We start from the raw sequence: 19,879 nt of genomic DNA, 5'->3' as shown, positions 1-19,879 counted from the left end.
GACATGAGAGTTGGACCATAAAGAAGGTTGAGTGCCAAAGAACTGATGCTTTTGAAGTGTGTTGCTGGAGAAAACTCTTGAGAGTCCCTTGGGCTGCAAGGAGATCAAACCAGTAAATCCCAAAGGAAATCAACCCTGAATATTCACTGGAAGGACTGATGCTGAAGCTGAAGCTCCATACTTTGGCCACCTGATGTGAAGAGCTGACTCATTGGAAGACTCTGATGCTGGGAAAGACTGAGGACAGGAGAAGGGGGGTGACAGAAGATGAGATGGTGGGATAGCATCACTGACTCAATGGACGTGAGTTTGAGCAAACTCTGGGAGATAGTGAAAGACAGGGAAGCCTGGAGTGCAGTTCATGGAATTCATGGGACCTGCTTAGTGACTGAACAATAACAATAAAGTCACATCTGATAGAAAAATCAATGAATGCAATATAGCTAAAACTTTTCCTTCAAAGGAAGAGGGAAGTCTTATTCTTGTGTCATCAAAGCACACATAAGAGAGCAGAGAACTTTTTTGGATTCAAATGTCACCAGTTAGAAATGACTCTCCTTGAACAGTGCTCTCCTCAGGGCACCCTTGACCTCTGCATTCCTCAGGCTGTAGATCAGCGGGTTCAGCATGGGGTTGAAAAGACTGTAAAACAGAAAAAGGATCTTCTGCTGCTCCTCAGGGTGGCGGGACTTGGGGGCCATGTACGTGACGATGGCACTGCCAAAGAAGAGCCCGACCACACAGAGGTGGGAGGAGCAGGTGGAGAAGGCCTTTCCGCGGCCTTCACCTGACTGGATCCTCAGGATGGCAGCCAGGATGCGCACGTAGGAGAGCAGCACCAGGCCGAGGGGCCCGACCAAGACCAACACGGAAGCAGCAAGGATGACAGCTTGGTTGAGCCTGGTGTCAGCACAGGCCAGCTTGAGGACAGACAGGATTTCACAGAAGAAGTGGTTGATTTCATGAGGCCCACAGAAGGGCAGCCTTAGGAGGAGACCCACATGGACCAGGGCCAGGAGGGAGCCACATGCCCAGGAAGTCACCACCAGGCTGATGCCGACTCTCCAGCTCACAAGGACAGAATATCGGAGGGGGTGGCAGATGGCCACATACCGATCATAGGACATCACCACCAGGAGCAGACATTCTGTCAGAGCAAAAGTCAGAAAAAGAAAGGTCTGTGTGATGCAGCCAGCAAAGGAGATGGGCTTGGCTGGACTCCGGAGGTTGACCAGCATCTGGGGCACCGTGTTGCAGGCATAGGCCATGTCAACGGTGGCCAGATGTGAGAGGAAGAAGTACATGGGGGTGTGCAGTCTGGAGTCCAGTGAGATGAGCCCCAGGATGACCCCGTTCCCCATCAGGGTGAGGAGATAGAACAGGAAGAAGAGTCCAAAAAGGAATAAGTGCATCCTTGGACCAAGACAAAATCCCAGTAGGATGAACTCTGTCACCATCGTCTGATTTTTCTCCATTTCACTATTAAGAGAGAACCAGGCAGCTATGTGACATCTATCTTATTTAATACCTCACATATTTTTGGCATATGGAAAACTATTAATAAACATCTTTAAGAACTCATTGAATTATAAATAAGGAAAGAAAGAATAGAAAGGTTAGGGAAGGGTGAAAGGAAGGAAGAAGGAAGCAAAAAAGAAAGAAAAAGGAATCAAAAGGATGCAAAAAAGATAGACAGGCTTATCTATCTAAATAAACTTAAGTGTTCAATAAACTAAATTGTCGATCTAATATTCAATTTTACAGAAGAGAAATATGTATCCACAAAGTCTTACCTAGAGCCACTGACACTGTCATGAAATTAAGATATATCAAACCAGATTACAAAGAAAATAATCATGAAATATGGATTGTCTCAGAGCTACTTAGGTCCAAATCAGTAGGAGAACTCCCGGGTAGTAGAAGGAATCAGAAATAATTGGTATTTAAATCCCATGTTCATAGATTGGAAGAATTAGTACATGTTACCAAAAGCCATAGATGAATTCAGTGCAGCCCCTATCAAAATTCCAATGGTATTTGTAACAGAACTAGAAAAATAATCCTAGATATTTAAGGAATCGCCAAAATCCCAGAATAGCCAAGGCAATCCTGAGAAAGAAGAACAAAGCTTAAGGCTTTCTACTTCTAGATCTCAAGCTATATTACAAAGTTACAGTAGTCAAAACAGTACATTACTGGCATAAAAACAGAAACACAGACCAATTAAACAGGATTGAGGGCATAGAAATAAGTCCCTGCAAATATATTCAACTAATATTTAACAAGAGAGCCAAGAATACTCAATGGAGAAAGGACAGTATTCAGTAAATGTGCAAATTGGATATTCATATATAAAAGAATGAAATTAGACTCCTATCTTACACCACTCACACAAATTAGCAAAACAGTGGATTAAAGTCTTAAACATAAGAACTGAAACTACAGAGAAATAAATAAAACATAAAATAAAAGATCTTTGACACGGCTCTTGGCAATGAATTTTTGACATGACATCTAAAGCAAAATAAAAAATAAGCAAGTGGCACTACCGCAAACTAAAAGGTCTGCACAGCAGAAAAATGAAAAGATGAACAGAATGAAAAGACAACATAAGGCATGGGAAAAACTACTTTCAAACCACATATATTGAACAAGGGGTTGATATTCAAAATATATATTAAAAAACCCCATACAACTCAGCAGCAAAAAAGCAAATAATCCAATCTAATGTGGATAAAGAATCTGAGTGGACTTTTTCCCAAAGAATATATACAGATAACCAACAGGTACCTGAAAAGTTATTCAGTTTCACTCAATATCAGACAAATTAAATCAATATCACAGTGACATATCACATCATGCCTGTTAGAAGGGTTATGATAAAAAAGATAAGAGATGACAAATGTTGACAAAGATGTGAAGGAAAGGGAACCCTTTTACACTGTTGGTGGAAGTGAAAATTGTTACAGTTACTGTGAAAAACAATAGGAATGTTTCCCTGAAAATAAAAATGGAATTACCATACGATCTGGCAGTTTCTCCTGGGCATTTATCTGAAGGAAAAAAAACACTAACTCAAAAAGTAATCTGTACCCCCATGCTCACATCAGCATTACTCACAATAGTCAAGACATGGAAACAGCCTAAGTGTTCTCCAACAGATGAGAGGATACAGAAGTAGAGAGAGTGTGTCTGTATGTATTCAGCCATAGAAAGAAGGGAATCCTGCCATTTGTGACATGAACGGACCTTGAGGGCATTCTGCTTAGTGAAATAAATGAGACAAAGAAAAACAAATACTGCATGATCTCATTTATATGTCGGAGCTAAAAACCAACCACCAAACTGATAGACAAGGGATTACATTTGTGGTTACCAGGATTGAAGGGTAGGTATGGAGGGGAAACTAGATGAACATACTCAACAGGGACAAGCTTCTAGTTATAAGATAAATAAGTACTAGTGACTGTAGTTACCATAATGAATATAATTAACATTACTCTGAGGTGTATTTAAAAGGTGTAAGACATTCAAAACCCTATGACTTCTAACCACAAGAAAAAAAACAGTTTCTCTTTTTTCGGTTATCAATAAGTGAGATGGATTTTTAAATTTATTTTTTAGTTTTAAAATTTAAAAAATTATTTTATACTAGAGTACCAGTTAACTATATGCTATGATAGATGTTTACTAGATTTATTGTGGTGATCATTTTACAGCATTTGTAACTTAAATCATTACAGTGTATACCTTAAATTTAGATAATACTATATATTAATGATATCTATATAAAACTGGAAAACATTTTTTAAAAGCGAATAAGATTGATCATAGTCTAGAATCAGGAACTAGACCCATCTTGCTATTAATTCAATCCTCCATATTTGGGAAATGTTTTATGTCTGAAATCCAAAACATATTACCATGTAAACAAAAAAAGAACAGTGACTGAAATCAGCAATAAGGATTAATACATACTTTATAAGTATCTAACAGAAACAATGATAAATTCAGCTTTCCTCTTGACAAATGGCAGCATTAGGATCTCAGTGGTAAGATATCTAGTCTATGAGTTTGTGATTTGGTAAATTAAACTTTATTTTCTTACCTTGTATCTTGGATGATAGTTTCCTCAATCAACTATGTCAAAATTCAACATTATTTTTAGTGCAAACATTTGTCAGTGCCATTGAAAAAAAAAGTAACTTGAGGTTTAGCTATTTTTAGGATTAGTGTGAAAAAAGGCGCTGTTTTTGGCCACGCCTAATTTACCTATCCTCAATACCAGTGGAGATATCAACATGGATGTAAGAGACAGAATTGAATTTTCAGAGAGAAACTTGGAAACATATACCGAACTGATGAGAATAACAACCTATAGGTAAAAAGAAGATAATATCAAGAAACACATGACTGATGAGTTTTGGGAATCTCCAGAAGTCCACCTAAGGTGCTTTGAAACAGTACTAGGGAGGCGGGGCAGAAAGATGCGATTGACCGCAAATGTAGTCACTTGAGTGAGTTCCTGTTAGAGAAAGAAAGACTGTGGGTGAAAGGAAGGAGCTGCTCCGTACAGAGCACAGACAGAGGTCAGAGAGGCCGCGCTGTCTGTGCGTCTTACAGACCTTCAGGGAAAGGGAAGCCTGACCAGTTGACACAAGGACTCTACGCATCAGGCAATTCTATGTCCACAGTCTAGATGGATGGTTTGGATGACCAGCCTCAATAATGCTCGTCAGTAAGATCCCTGACTAGCCCCTCCTGCTCTGATTTTGTGTTCACCAATTCACCATTTAACTAAAGACTTAACACTTAAGAGAACGCTCAATCGTGTCCAACTCTTCATGTCCCCATGGACTATCTGCCCATGGAATTCTCCAGGCCAGAATACTGGAGTGGGAAGCCTTTCCCTTCTCCAGGGCATTTTCCCAAGCCAAGGATTGAACCCAGGTCTCCCGCATTGCAGGCGGATTCTTTACCAGCTGAGCCACCAACGAAAAAGAGGAATGCATCACTCAGCAAAGTTGTTTGCTTATTATGCAATTGCAGTGCAAATTCTAAATGAAAACATTTAGATGTTCTGGCTTATGCATTATCCGACTGTGCTTTACATAGCGTGATGTAGTTCCTGAACACTTTCCAAAACTGGATCTAGAAAGTGAGGACCAGACCCCAGACCAACGTAACCTCACTAAAGCGAAACTCAGGGAAAGAAATGGATCCCTTCCTAACAACAAGAGATGAGATGTATGTTTCCTCCTCAGCATTATTCATAAGTTGTCAAATTGCCTGGACACAAAAGTAACCTAAGTAATGCAATAAAAAGTCCTTATATATGACCAGGGATTATTTGACTTTTTAGTTCAGTTCACTCGCTCACTCATGTCTGACTCTTTGCGACCCCATGAACTGCAGCACACCAGGGCTCCCTGTCCCTCACCAACTCCTGGAGTTTACCCAAACTCATGTCCAGTGAGTCGGTGATGCCATCCAATCATCTCATCCTCTCTTGTCCCCTTCTCCTCCTGCCTTCAATCTTTCTCAACATCAAGGTCTTTTCAAATGAGTCAGCTCTTCGCATCAGGTGGCCAAAGTATTAGAGTTTCAGCTTCAACAGCAGTCCTTCCAATGAACACCCAGGACTGATTTCCTTTAGATTGCACTGGTTGGATCTCTTTGCAGTCCAAGGGACTCTCAAGAGTCTTCTCCAACACCACAGTTCAAAAACATCAATACTTCTGTGCTCAGCTTTCTTTATAGTATTTGACTTTAGGTTAATATTAAACATTTCTGTGCTTAACAAACTTTCTATATTTTTTAAGCACATAAAACATACAAGAATATTTTGCTGTGAAAGATATACAATATATTTGAATCCATCCCCTCCTAAAACAGCAATTTTCCTTTTCCAATTTTCCTTCACAGGCAAATATAAATGGAAAAAGAAATACAGTACAAACCATGATTTTTTTATAGTGAAATTGGAAGATATAGATAAAAAAGGTCAGAATGCATGAATATTCTTTTAAGCACAGTAGCATATTTATTTCAAATCTGATTTACTTTAAAGCAGAGGAATAGGCTTATTCATTTTTATACCCCTGGCAGTTAATAAGTATTTGTTGAATGGCAAAGTAATAAGCATAAACAAATGAATAAACATATAAATAGTGATGCCCTTATCAAAAGATCTGGTGTCTTTTAAAATATATTCTACTATCATTATTTCAAGTACAGCTCATTTGTCCCAAAGAAAGTATAGAATTCAAAAGAATTTTACCCTGATGATTTGAACTAAAATAGGATTTTAAAATTTTAATAAGAATAACAAAAGAATTTATAAAGTGTTTTAAGTAATTAAAGTTTGGATACACTTCTCCTTTATTTTTTCTTATTTTTATTTGCTATCTAAATATCTAATATTAGTTAAAAACAGTCAAATGGGATACAAACAGATTCAACTGCTGGTGGGGTCGAACGGGAAGTATCCTAGTCCCAAACATACCTTTTAAGCATAGTGATGTCTATTAATTTATATATGTACAGTCCCAGAGTTACAAAAATGGCAAATTATTATCTGGTTAATAAATAATCAGGCAACTCTAAAGTTCTAAGGTAAATATTTAAGAAGGAAATCATTTCATATGTAAATAAAACATCAGAACCTGATGAAACCTATATCTTAAAAAGTATATCTTGAAGCAATAGGGAGCTGGAAAGTTCTTTTCTTAAGTAGTAGGCATGTGTGGAGCAGAACTCCTAAGATGATCACCTGTGTTTATCGGTAGCTCAGCTGAACTGTAAGGGTGTTTACTTGCAAGTAATAAGGAAGAACTGAAAACTAATTCATCTTAGTGCTTATGTAGGGCTAAGCCAAGCCTTCGCAAAGTTGTTGTATGGGGTAAGGACTGATAAGTGACTTTTCCCAGGTACAAGAACCACTGCTGGGCATAGAGAAGAACTGTCAGATTCATAATTGATCATACTATTGAGTGCTTCCTATATACCAGGTACTGTGGAAGTACATAATGAAGCAGGTTGATGGTTCTGGGCTCTGTGAAGACATGACTGTGAAAATATGCTTCAGGAGAAAGAGTGGGGGTATATATTAAAAATGTGCACATAAAATGGAAACATCCTATAAAAAGAAAGTGTAAAGAATTATTGATGATCTCATCCTTCTCCTTCCTTGCTATTCCACTCCTTAACATCTTGGTCCCTTTCTTTATTCTTTCCATCCCCATCACAAAAACTTATCCTCCAACCTACAGAAAATGTAAGTTACTCATACTTACTGAGTACATTCTAGCTGCCTGATAGTCTTTAATGCTACACTTAATGAAAGATAAATATAAGACATGAATTTAGTGTCCATTTGGCTATGAAGCCAAATGCATTGTAATAAACATGTTCTCATAGATTTAGTATATATTATGACTATGCCTACAATAATTATAAATGCATAATTTATACAATAACCAATATGCTGATAATCCTGAAAAGCAACACCTTTCCATAATATACCTACACTGGTTTTCTTCAGCTTGGAAAATTTCCAAATGTTCCATCTAAATCCACAATACAGTAATCTTTTACTTCTATTTCTTAGTGTCATCTTTTTCAAGTAAATCTTTATTGCATAGATATTTCTCCACCAATAACACAAAATTGGCCAAATCCTAAACACCCTTGCATACTTTGTTTATAAAATGTGCATCTAATTTCCCACTGACACTACTCATATAGACTATGAATGATGAGCATGTATTTTTACCATTAACAGAGAATATTTATTTCTATTTCTGAGACTTCTAGTGGTAGCAGTGATAGCTAATAATAATAATAGAGAAAACTACATGCCACAGCAAATCTAAGAGAAATAAATGGCAAAATAAAATAAGGCAACCTGGTTAGCGCCCTCATTTGGACTCAAGACCTCAGAAGAGGAAAGCATCTGCAGGCTGGTTGGGGTCCTGCCTTGGGGAGCTTCTATGGGAGCTGTAGGGCCCTCACCACTGCTCTGGATTGGAAATGGGACCAGATCCTCAGAAAAGGAGGTTTATTCTCTGATGGGCTCAACCTCGCTGTAGCTCTTGAGGGTTCACTGGAAGGGGTGGCTGTGACATGTAGCACATGCCCAGCTCCCCTGGGGAGGGGAGACAAAGCAAGGCTCCTTTTCTGTTTCCCTTCTCATCCCCACAGACAGTCCCAGGGCACCCCCCTGAGAAAACATCACTCCTTACAGTCCCTGAATACTTGGCATTATTTGGATTTCATGAATCCCAGCACTGCTGTGGTTCTCAAATCTCCAGATGTTTCAGCTGAACCGTAAGGAAGCTGAACCAGTGTGACAAGGAACAAGCTCCCGGCATTAAGCTCTGCAGTTCAGCTTCTCCCCAGTGTGATGTGGGTCCCTTGTGTTGAGCAGAGGTGGGAGGAAAGCATCCTGAAAAAGCAGCTGATTCCAGGTAACAACTCACGGTGTTCAGATGCTGCAGAGAGCTGGTTATGGAGGCAGGGGATGGACTGGGGAGTCCAAAGGGACAGGTGTCCCAAGGGACTTATTAGACACCATCTAAGGGAGGATTTTCTGAGAGCCTCTAATCTCCATTCAGAGTCCAGTCCCTAAGAGAAGTGGAGGAAAGGACCCTCCCCAAGACAGCTTCCCTTAGCAATCTCCTGCCTCTTCTGGGGATGAGAGAATATTTTGTATCTCAGATGTTGTCATATTTATTTGAATTTTGCTGCATTCTTTTACTGAACATAAAGGAGTTAAAATGCTATTTTGGAAATTTCACATCAATCAATCAGGCAAGTTAAGAACTAATAAGTGCATTATAGTGTGATTCCTGACTTGCTGGGATCATGACATAAACTTGGGGGAAACTGGGCACAGTTACCAAGTTTTGAGAATGTGTCCACCTGTGTTCCTGCTCTATGGACCCACTGTGAGAAGAAACACACATTTGGGGATACCAAAGCAGGCTTCTAATTGTGTGACATTTCGGGTGCATATTAGACAATCCATAAATATTGGGACTTTTCTTTCTTTCTTTTAATGTTCTTGGTGACCTGTAGAAATATGGAAATCAGGAAACCAACACATAAAGAAAAACCAAAATATTGTGAAAACAATAGGTTAGGACATGGTTTCTAAGTTCATTTACCCTGGAGAAATGTGGAAATCAGGAAACTAATACATAAAAGAAAAACTAAAATACTGTGAAAACAATAGATTAGGACATAGTTTTCTATGTTCTTTTGACCATTAAAAAAGTAAAAATTTTAACTAAGACAATAATAAATATAAATGTTTATGATACCTAATAATCTGTATGGAAATGTATCATCCCAAAATAACAATTTTTTTCTACATATCAAGGTGACATAGCTTTTAATAGTGGACAACTTCTAAAGATGATCAGAGTAACCATATACAAAACATAAATGTATACGAAGGAAAATAACATATATAATATAGTCACATTTTAGTTACAATACAATAAATGTATTCTCAAAGATTTATATTATGTGTCAGCACTGGACATTTTATACAATCACTGATCTTAAGATTCTGATGCTGGGAAAGACTGAGGGTAGGAAAAGCAGGAGTCGACAGAAGGAGGAGATGAGGAGATGGTTGGATGGCATAATCAAATCAATGGACATGAGTGTGAGCAAACTCTGGGAGAGAGTGAAGGACAGGGAAGCCCAGGACATTTCAGCTCATGGGATTGCAAAGAGTCAATTAGCAACTGAACAACAATAACCACTATGGTTATAACAAGGTCCACTGAGATTTGAAGATAATTTCCATTTAAAAGTAGAATAAATAAAAATCAACACACTGATAATATAAACACCTCCCAAATTATCTTAAAAATTGGTTTGCAAATTAGTGGCTTTTAAAAAATAACTAGTGGCTTTTAAATGATAAAATAAAATATCCAAGTCAAGGATAAACCTATCTTCACAAAGTCATCAAAGATGTGGAATTGTAATTTATGAAAACTTAACAACTGTAAAATATTTTATTAAGTGTATTTCTGGAGTAATTATGTATTGAAAGATCAAAAGTTCAATGTATCATTTGAAATACTAAAAAATGGGAATTTAAAGCAGAATTTGCTTACAGATCACTGCTCAAGAAAGAGCAACTTTACTTAATAGATATTGCTTTTTGATTATGAGAATTTTGGCACAATTTATTCTAAATTTGGGCTTCCCAGGTGGCTCAGATGGTAAAGAACCTGCTTGCAATGCAGGAAATGAAGGTTCAATCCCTGAGTTGGGAAGAACACCTAGAGAAGGGAATGGCTACCTACTCCAGCATTCTTGCATGGAGAATTCCATCATATATGATAAACATGCCAAAAATACATTACTAGGTGTGACAAGTTCTCAAATGCAAAGTAAACATGTTCAAGATATTGTACAATTGTGCTCATTTCACATGCTAGCAATGTACTGCTCAAAATACTTCAAGCTAGGCTTCAACAGTATGTGAACTGAGAACATCCAGATGAACAAGCTGGATTTAGAAATGGCAGAGGAACCAGAGATCAAATTGCCAACATCTGTTGGATTACAGAAAAAGCAAGGGAATTCAAGAAAAACATCTACTTCTGCTTCATTGACTATGCCAATGCCTTTGACTGTGTGGATCACAACAAACTGTGGGAAATTTTTCAAGAGATGGGAATACAAGTCCACCTGACCTGCCTTCTGAGAAACCTGTATGCAGGTAAAGAAGCAATAGTTAGAACTGGACATGAAAAAATGGACAGGTTCCAAATTGGGAAAGGAGTACCCCAAGGCTGTATACTGTCACCCTGTTTATTTAACACACATGCAGAGTACATCATGCAAAATTCCATGCGGGATGAAGCCCAAGCCAGAATCAAGATTGCCAGGAGAAATATCAATAACCACAGATATGCAGATGACATCACTCTTATGGCAGAAAGCGAAGAAGAACTAAAGAGCCTCTTGATGAAAGTGAAAGAGGAGAGTGAACAAGCTGGCTTAAAACTCAATATTCAGAAAACTAATATCATGGCATCTGGTCCCATCACTTTATGGCAAATAGATGGGGAAATAGTAGAAACAGTGACAGACTTTATTTTCTTGGACTCCAAAATCACTGCAGATGGTGACTGCATCTATGAAATTGAAAAACGCTTGCTCCTTGAAAGAAAAGTTATGACAAACCTAGACAGTGTATTAAAAAGGAGAGACATTACTTTGCCGAAAAAGGTCTGTATGGTCAAAGCTATGGTTTTTCCAGTGGTCATGTATGGATGTGAGAGTTGGACCATAAAGAAGCCTGAGCACTGAAGAACAGATGCTTTTGAACTGTAGTGTTGGGGAAGATTCTTGAGAGTCCCTTGGACTGTAAGGAGATCAACGGAGTCAATCCTAAAGGAAATCAGTCCTGAATATTCATTGGAAGGACTGATGCTGAAGCTGAAACTCCAATACTTTGGACATCTGATTTGAAGAGCCAACTCATTGAAAAGACCCTGATGCTGGGAAAGATTGAAGGCAGAAGGAGAAGGGGACAACAGAGGACAAGATGGCTGGATGGCATCGCTGACTTGGGAGATGGAGAAGGACAGAGAATACTTGTTGCACTCCATCATATGCAAAGAATCAGACATGAGTGAGCAACTGAACAACATTCTAATTTTAGAAAATACCCTTCAGTATTATTGAAATGCCTTAGCTCTGACTCCAGGCTTATTGAAGCATTATTTTTTTAATTCATTTCTCAGATTTTTGAAAGGAAAATTGGAGGATCTTGGATAATGGGTATAGGTAATTCTTTTCCTGAGAGGAAATATCCATCATTATAAAGGTTCAAATTGACATCCACATTAAACATGATTATGTTGTGAGTTATCTCAGAGTCAGTCAGTTCTTCAGTGACCATAACCTCCCAGTGAAAAAGGCCCACACTGGATAAACACTAATGTTCTCATTTTGATCTCGTAGTCTGATCACTAAAAATTCCCACAGATAATGGTTAATTAATAGGATTAGAACAGTATTTTCGTAAGTATAAACTTCATTAAGGACTAAACATTAACCCCAACCAACATTAAAGAATCCTGATCCCCTTGTTGAAATGATATTTGTTCAATAATATAAATAAAACTTTGATACAATTAACTAATCTCTTTTAATCTCCCAAATTCTTAATTGTTCAGCAGAGCTTAACTCTACTAAAGCTTGACAGAACTCACTTCTTCAATCTACTCTAGGGTTTAACCTATAGTTGAAACATTTCTGTAACTGTGCTTAAAAGCCTTTACCTATCTCAAGCTTTACCACTTTCCAAGAGGTTGGGACTTGACTATACTCCAAAATAATATTTAAAAGTGCATAATTGGCAAAAGATGCAATTTATTTTTATATCCCTTAAAAATAGTGTTATTTTCTTCCAGCAGTAAAAAACTCAGGTTAACAAACTTCTTAAAAGTTTTGTCTGTCTATGTATTTAGCCTCAAAATATTGATACTTAAAAAAGTTTTTTTTCACTAGGAGGAAATTTTTGTAACTGTGTAAATACCTCACTTATTCTGTCTTTTGAGATTATAGTAATCTATACTGCATTCTACATAGAGTATCAGGAAATTTCTGTTTGTGTTGCTATCATTTGAGGTTTTTTCATTGTAAGAATAACCAGTGAGTAATAAATCATGTATTTTCCCTATTTTGTTTTGTTCTTAATCTCCAAAGGATCGACTAGCCTCTTGGGCATTTTATCTTTATTCATTTCCTTTTCACCCATCATATTTATCCTGCACCTGTTTCTATGAATATTCTCTTATAGAACTTCTCCCATGTCTCTATTTTCTAAACACAGCAATCAAACTTTTCTAAAGCTTATACACTAGTTAGGTAATCAGCTTTGCAAATTCTTTCAGATTCCTTTAAGAAACTTGGTTTTCTCTTTATATCCCTGAACGAGAAAAATAGATTGATTTCATATAGTGGGTAAGTAGGAAAATATATGCAGAATAAATTTTTTAAATCTCAAATTTAGATGACTGTGAAACTGAATGAGATCATTTCCTGAGATGTATTTTGGAATACTTTTCCAAGAAGTAGAAGGTTGGGTTTATCATTTCCGGATAGTAGAGAAGAGCACTACATATTTAGACCTACATCCTCTTTACAGGATCACTCTGCAGGAACAAAAATCATTTGATTCGAGAAGACAGTTACAGGAAGTGTTCACAATGAATCAATCAATATCAAGATTTCCGGTTCTAATAAATTTCTAAAGAAACGTTATTAAAAAATTTCATGTGATCAAGTAAGTTTGGAAAACACTGGCTAACAACTGGAATAGAATTTTTCTGTATTTACCATAGGAATTTTTACAGTTTTTACTGTGATAGTATGAATTGTGAGCCCCCTAAAACGAGTCATCTAATACACAATAACTCTCAAACTCATTTGACCCCAGAATTTATTTTTAAAGCCCTCTTCAAGAGCTGGAGATTTGAGGAAAGCATTTTGGGAGACTGGGGCTGGAACATAGCTTGATGAAGAAATTATAAAGACTATTATTCTAGATCTGTGATATCCAGATATTGGTCTATAACATTCAGTAGCATCACAAACTGCTATTGGTAATATTTGGATAATGATAATATTTAAAGGTGCAGTTTTCTAAAATACTTCCCACATCTATTGAATCAGTGATCTAATGGTGGGTCAGGAGATTTACTTTATTTTTAATAAGCATCTCAGATAATCTTATGTAGGGTTGGGCTTGAGAGCTTTTGAAATAATTTCCTCCTAGGTCATTGTCAACCCTGATGTGATCATCTCTTCATAAAACTCTCTTTATTCCCAGCACTCTCTTCATGGCATTCTTTACTTCTGAATTCTTAAGCGTATAGATAAGGGGATTGAGCATGGGATTGAAAAGGCTGTGAAACAGGAGAAGATATTTCTTCTGTTCCTTGGGGTTCCCATACCTAGGTCCAACATACATGATAATGGCTGTGCCATAAAAGAGTCCAACCACACAGAGGTGAGATGAGCAGGTGGAGAAGGCTTTTCTTTGCCCTTCCCCAGACTGGAGCCTAAGGATGGCACAGAGGATGCACATATATGAGATTATAATTGAGGAGAAGGGTCCCACTAGCATAGAAATCGATCCAGCCAATACCATTATCTCATTGATGTGTGTATCTGCACAAGCAAGTTTGAGAACAGCCATGACTTCACAGAAGAAATGATCGATTTTCTGGGTGATGCAGAAGGGTAAGGGTAAAAGTAACACTAGATGAACCAAAGACAGAAGGACTCCAATGGTCCAGGAAGTCACCACCAGCATGATGCAGACTCTCCAGTTCATGATGACTGAATACCGGAGGGGGTGGCAGATGGCCACATACCGATCATAGGACATCACCACCAGGAGCAGACATTCTGTGGCAGCAAATGTCAGGAAGAGAAAGGTCTGTGTGATGCAGCCAGCAAAGGAGATGGGCTTGGCTGGACTCAGGAGGTTGACCAGCATCTGGGGCACCGTGTTGCAGGCATAGGCCATGTCAACGATGGCCAGGTGTGAGAGGAAGAAGTACATGGGGGTGTGCAGTCTGGAGTCCAGTGAGATGAGCCCCAGGATGACCCCGTTCCCCATCAGGGTGAGGACATAGAGCAGGGAGAAGAGACCAAAGAGGAGCATCTGAGTCTTTGTGTCAAGAGGAAATCCCAGGAGGATGAACTCAGTGACAGAGGTCATATTGTCTCCCATACCCCTACGACAGAAGGAACTGAGTTGATGTCCAGGGTTAAAGAGAAGTCTCTGAAAATAGACTTATGTCAACTTATACTTTTCTGTGGTGTAAAAATGTATTAAGAAACACCTGCAGTGAATTTTTCTGTTTTCAAATGAAAGTTTAAATAATTTATTTGATAATCCTACAATGCACATATATACATAAACACATATATACATATATTTTCTTTCTTAAGTTTTTAAGAGGCTAAATTTTCAAAATAAGCATGTTGCCACATGTTAATCAAATATATAGTTTTTGTTTCATTCAGTGAAATACCTCATATCATTGAAATAAATTCTATTCTTCTTTGCTTATATTAACGTATCTGTATTTTGTCCCAGACTATGACCCTTACCTGATATACACGCTAATGTCCTAAAGCTGCAATACATCAAATTTTGAGTTAGAAGGGTTTATCAAGGACAGTGCGTACTAAGAGTAGATGTACCATTTTCCAAAATACACCATTAGAAATTAACCATTTCCCTGCCTGTTGAGACACACTTTCCACTTCTTCATCTTAGTGGTTACCTCCACAACTAATCGTGCACAAAATCTCTGCTTGTTCAAGTGTAAAATCCTGTTTTCAGCCTATAATCTCTTCTTTCACATTGAATTTTTCACAATATTCAGATGAACATTTATATGAATGACTGAATAGATTTGTACTGTGCTGTTTATCTAAACATAAAAACAAAATCAATACTTTCATTAGATTAGAACTCATTATTGATATATACTCTAGAAATACTCTTTCAGACACTGACTCTACAGGTGATTGGCAATAACTAGAGGACCTCTGGGAGAGATGCTGGAAAGGGGTCTCTGAATTTCTTGAAAGATTGAACTAAATAATCTTTCTTATTCTAAGATTCCACAATTAGAATGCAAGTATAAACATAATATTGCCCCTCTTGGTTTAATTTCATTCCCATCTTTTATGTAAGACCATCTTGTCTTGGAGAGAGCAAGAATGAATAATAAATCTCAATTTAAATGGCAATAGAACTATAAACATTTACAAATCATCCCATTTCCATTGTTACACCCCTGTTACTATTCCAGTGGTAAGTGTCATATCCAGACACACGAATCATTTTATGTTTATTAATTTCCATTTTACCTACCATTGTTCTGAGGGTGGAAATATCAATGATATGAATTGTATGCTCATACACATGGCTCAGACCCTTGTTTTCTCACATAAACATAAAACTACTTGTACACTAATCCAAAAACTGAAGAAAAGCTATGATCAACCTATACAGCATAATAAAAAGCAGAGACATTACTTAGCCAACAAAGGTCTGTCTAGTTAAACCTATGGTCTTTCTCGTAGTATGGATGGATGTGAGAGTTGGACTATAAAGAAAGCTGAATGCCAAAGAATTGATGCTTTTGAACTGTGGTGTTGGAGAAGACTCTTGAGAGTCTCTTGGACTGCAAGGACATCCAACCAGTGAATCCTAAAGAAAATCAGTCCTGCATATTCATTGGAAGAACTGATGTTGAAGCTGAAACTCCAATACTTTGGCTACCTGTAAAGAACTGAGTCATTGGAGAAGACCCTGATGCTGGGAAAGATTGAAGGCAGGAGGAGGAGGAGACAAGGGAGGATGAGATGGTTGGATGGCGTCACCAACTTGATGGACATGAGTTTGAGCAAGCTCTGGGAGTTGGCGATGGACAGGGAAGCCTGGTGTGCTGCAGTCCATGGGGTCACAAAGAGTCGAACATGACTGAGCAACTGAACTGAACTGAACTGAATCCAAAAACTGAATATTCTTTCTTAAATATTTAAATATTTGACTTCTCTCTGTATGTGATACTTCAAGCCTAGTTGTTTTTTTTTTTTAAATAAAAAGGTATTGGCCTTTCAAAATATTAAATATTTAGCAGAAATTCACACACACTTCGCTCCTTACTTATAGATAGCTACCAGTCAAAAATAACCATTCAGATACTGATTGTATTAACACATTGATATTTCCAGCAAAACTGGAACGTGAATGAAAATACACTTTTGCATGATATTGAAGAGTGACAGTAAAGCCTAACAGGCAATGAAAATGATGCTCAAATATATTTGACCAGAAGTCACAAAGGCAATTAAGGAACGTGTGTGTCTAGAGATGAGTGTTGTATGGAGCCCACAATACCTTCATGCAGAAAAAAGCAAACATCCCTGGTGTGGCTACATTTCCTGGTGATTCTGAAAGACTTGCTCCTCCTCTGAGGACTGTCGAGAAAGGATCTTGGTTATTCATGCTGCCCAAGAGAGGAGCAGGCTTTATTCACTTATAATACCCACAGGGCTCCTTCCCAATTGTCATGAGGGCTTGTGTAGGGCACAGGAGGTCCCACACCAGTGTGCTCCCTCTAGACACACACAGAAGCCAGCCACTGCCCCCCTTCTGAGTCGGAAGAGGACTTGTAGTCTCTGAGGAGACAAGAGAAATAGTGAGATCTTTAGAGGTTAAGAGCAGGTATACCTTCATAATGAAAAGAATACACACATATTAAGTTACGCTCCTCTTGTTGTTCAGTCACTAAGTCATATCCCACTCTGTGACCCCGTGAACTGCAGCACACCAGGCTTTCCTGTCTCTCACTATCTCCTGGAGTTTGCTCAAACTCATGTCCATTGAATCAGTGATGCCATCTAACCACCTCATCCACTGTCGCCCCCTTCTCCTCTTGCCCTCAATCTTTCCCAGCATCACGGTCTTTTCCAGTGAGTTGGCTCATAGCAGCCAAATTATTCATAGCATATGTTCAAATTATTGGAGCTTCAGCTTCAGCATCAGACCTTCCGGTGAATACTCAGGGTTGATTTACTTTATTATTAACTGGTTTGAATTCCTTGCAGTCCAAGGGACACTTTCAAGAGTTTTCTCCATGCCCACAGTTTGAAAGCATCAATTCTTCAGTGCTCAGCCTTCTTTATGGTCCAACTCTCACTCTCTGCTTACCCCCTGAATATTACTGCTACCCAAATACAGGAATTTGTTATGGTTCATGAATTTTTACATCGGTCCAGCTCCCAAACATACAAGAGGCACTTGGGAGATGCAGAGATTGATTCCTGTTTATTATCTGACAGTGAAGCAGAAACTTGACATTAATTCCTGAAGCTGTATTTCTTTTAGTGTACTTAGTTTGCAACTATGGTGAATCTTGTAGCAGAATAAAAAGGTCTTAATCATCACATCATTTTAGATAGCAACTCAGAATCTACATCCTTGAGCACCGATCTGGAAATGTGTGGGCATCCTTGTTAGTGTTTCCTGTTGGACATGCCCTGCAGCTTGTGGATCTGTCTGGAGGATGAATGAATAAAGAAAAAGTGCTGATGCAGTTCACTTTTGAAAAATTTTTGATAATTTCTGGTGCCACCCTCATGGAAAAGATAAGCCCTATAAAAGCAGAGGGCCAACTCCTGTCCTTTTTATCCTTATGCTGGGGCATATGCCTATCAGAGTAGGCATATACTACTATCAGTACATACCGAAGAAGAGTATTCTAATTCTTCAGAGTGTTGTCAACAACCCAGTACTCCAAATCTGCATGTCAGGTTACAATTTCTATCTAATCTACAAGTTCTGAGCAATACAATAAGTTTTGTTGTTACTCAGTCACAAAGTCCTGTCCGACTCTTTGCAACCCCACGGACTGCAGCATGCCAGGCTCCTCTGTCCTTCACTGTCTCCTGGAGTTTGCTGAAACTCTTGTGCATTGAGTTGGTGATGCCATCCAATGTCCCATCCTCTGTCACCAGAGTATTGGAGCTTCAGCATCTGTCCCTCCAGGGAATAACAAAATGTATTGGAACCAGTTAATTCCTTGGCCATTTGCCCTTTGTCACGCCTTTGCTGTGAAATGAACCTAGTGGATTGAGGTGATGTTATATATACATCAGAAATCACATGATCTAATAGCACTCAGTGGAGGTACCGATTAAGATACTGTGAACAAGAAACAGAAATTCATACTTGTGATGGATATCATCTGCAATCCAATAAATCATTGCCCAATATAGGGTGGAAGGATTCGGTATGCCATCAGCTGACTTGGTGGCGGTGGTGGTTTAGTCACTAAGTTGTGTCCAACTCTTGCAACCCCATGCCAAGCTCCTCTGTCTGGGATTCTCCAGGTAAGAATAGTGGAGTGGGTTGCCATCTCCTTCTCCAATCAAGTGATCTACTGGCCCCCTCAAGAGGAAGGTACCCTACTGAGGGCTCAGTATTGGGCTCGCTGCTAACAGAGCAGGTATTCAGCACAGTAGAGCAGCCTTGGGGAGAGGCAGCCTGTGCTGTTACATGCACGCCGAGCCCCCATCTCATTGCTTACTGCATTTGTGTGATCAGTGTGCAGTCAGTGGAGAGGCTGAAAGCAGAGGCTGCCCGACATCTACTGAGTCATCCTGTACCTGGCTGTTTAATGCCTCTTCGGCAATGATGTCGTTGGTTGGCATGACTGTGGGATGCACAGATTCAGATACTTTGTGTACTATCTCACGTCTTTTTCCCATACCTCCATTCACCCAACATCGTAACTGTGTTCCTTCCAGGTCCTTGACCAACCAGTCAACCCATTTGCCATTTTCCAGGAGACTGTGAATGTTCTTAGCTCAGGAAACTTCTCTCTTCACAGGTAGATGAATAGTTGAATGGCTATCTATGGGCAATGAGAAATTTATTCTAGTTACCTTTAAGGCCCCACACCTGAGTGCTACATATATTGCACCAATATATCAAGCCAAATCATCCTTGTATCAAGCCTTCCTTCTTAATCTATCAACTGGTTGTAGGAAATCTCTTGGAGATTATTCACATGCATGTGTGTGCACGTGTACACACACACACACACACACATTGGAGGGAGGCGTCAGTGATACAGGTGATGTGGAGGTCTGGACCAACTGTTCATCCATTGCTTTTGTCTTCTGCAGATGTTCTTGGTCTAAGTTATTCCACATTCAGTGTCTGATGCATAGTTGCTGTGATGACACTCTCTCATGATTTGGAGGAGTGTGACAGCATCTCAGTTCAAACAGGCAGCTCTGGATTTATAGT

General features: G+C 38.7%; 2 protein-coding genes across 2 annotated transcripts; both read right to left on the bottom strand.

Moving 5' to 3' along the window:
* Positions 1–542: 542 nt before the first annotated feature.
* On the bottom strand, positions 543–1,475 carry LOC122674409 (olfactory receptor 2A1/2A42-like). The gene has a single exon (XM_043872709.1). The coding sequence runs from the start codon at positions 1,473–1,475 to the stop codon at positions 543–545; it is 933 nt and encodes a 310-aa protein (XP_043728644.1).
* Positions 1,476–13,843: 12,368 nt separating this feature from the next.
* Positions 13,844–14,776, bottom strand: LOC122674408 (olfactory receptor 13-like). Its single transcript, XM_043872708.1, has one exon. The coding sequence runs from the start codon at positions 14,774–14,776 to the stop codon at positions 13,844–13,846; it is 933 nt and encodes a 310-aa protein (XP_043728643.1).
* Between the last annotated feature and the right edge of the window lie 5,103 nt (positions 14,777–19,879).

Source organism: Cervus elaphus, chromosome 18 (assembly GCF_910594005.1).
Source record: "Cervus elaphus chromosome 18, mCerEla1.1, whole genome shotgun sequence".
In the NCBI taxonomy this organism is placed as follows: domain Eukaryota; kingdom Metazoa; phylum Chordata; class Mammalia; order Artiodactyla; family Cervidae; genus Cervus; species Cervus elaphus.
This window is presented reverse-complemented; position numbering and strand designations above follow the sequence as displayed.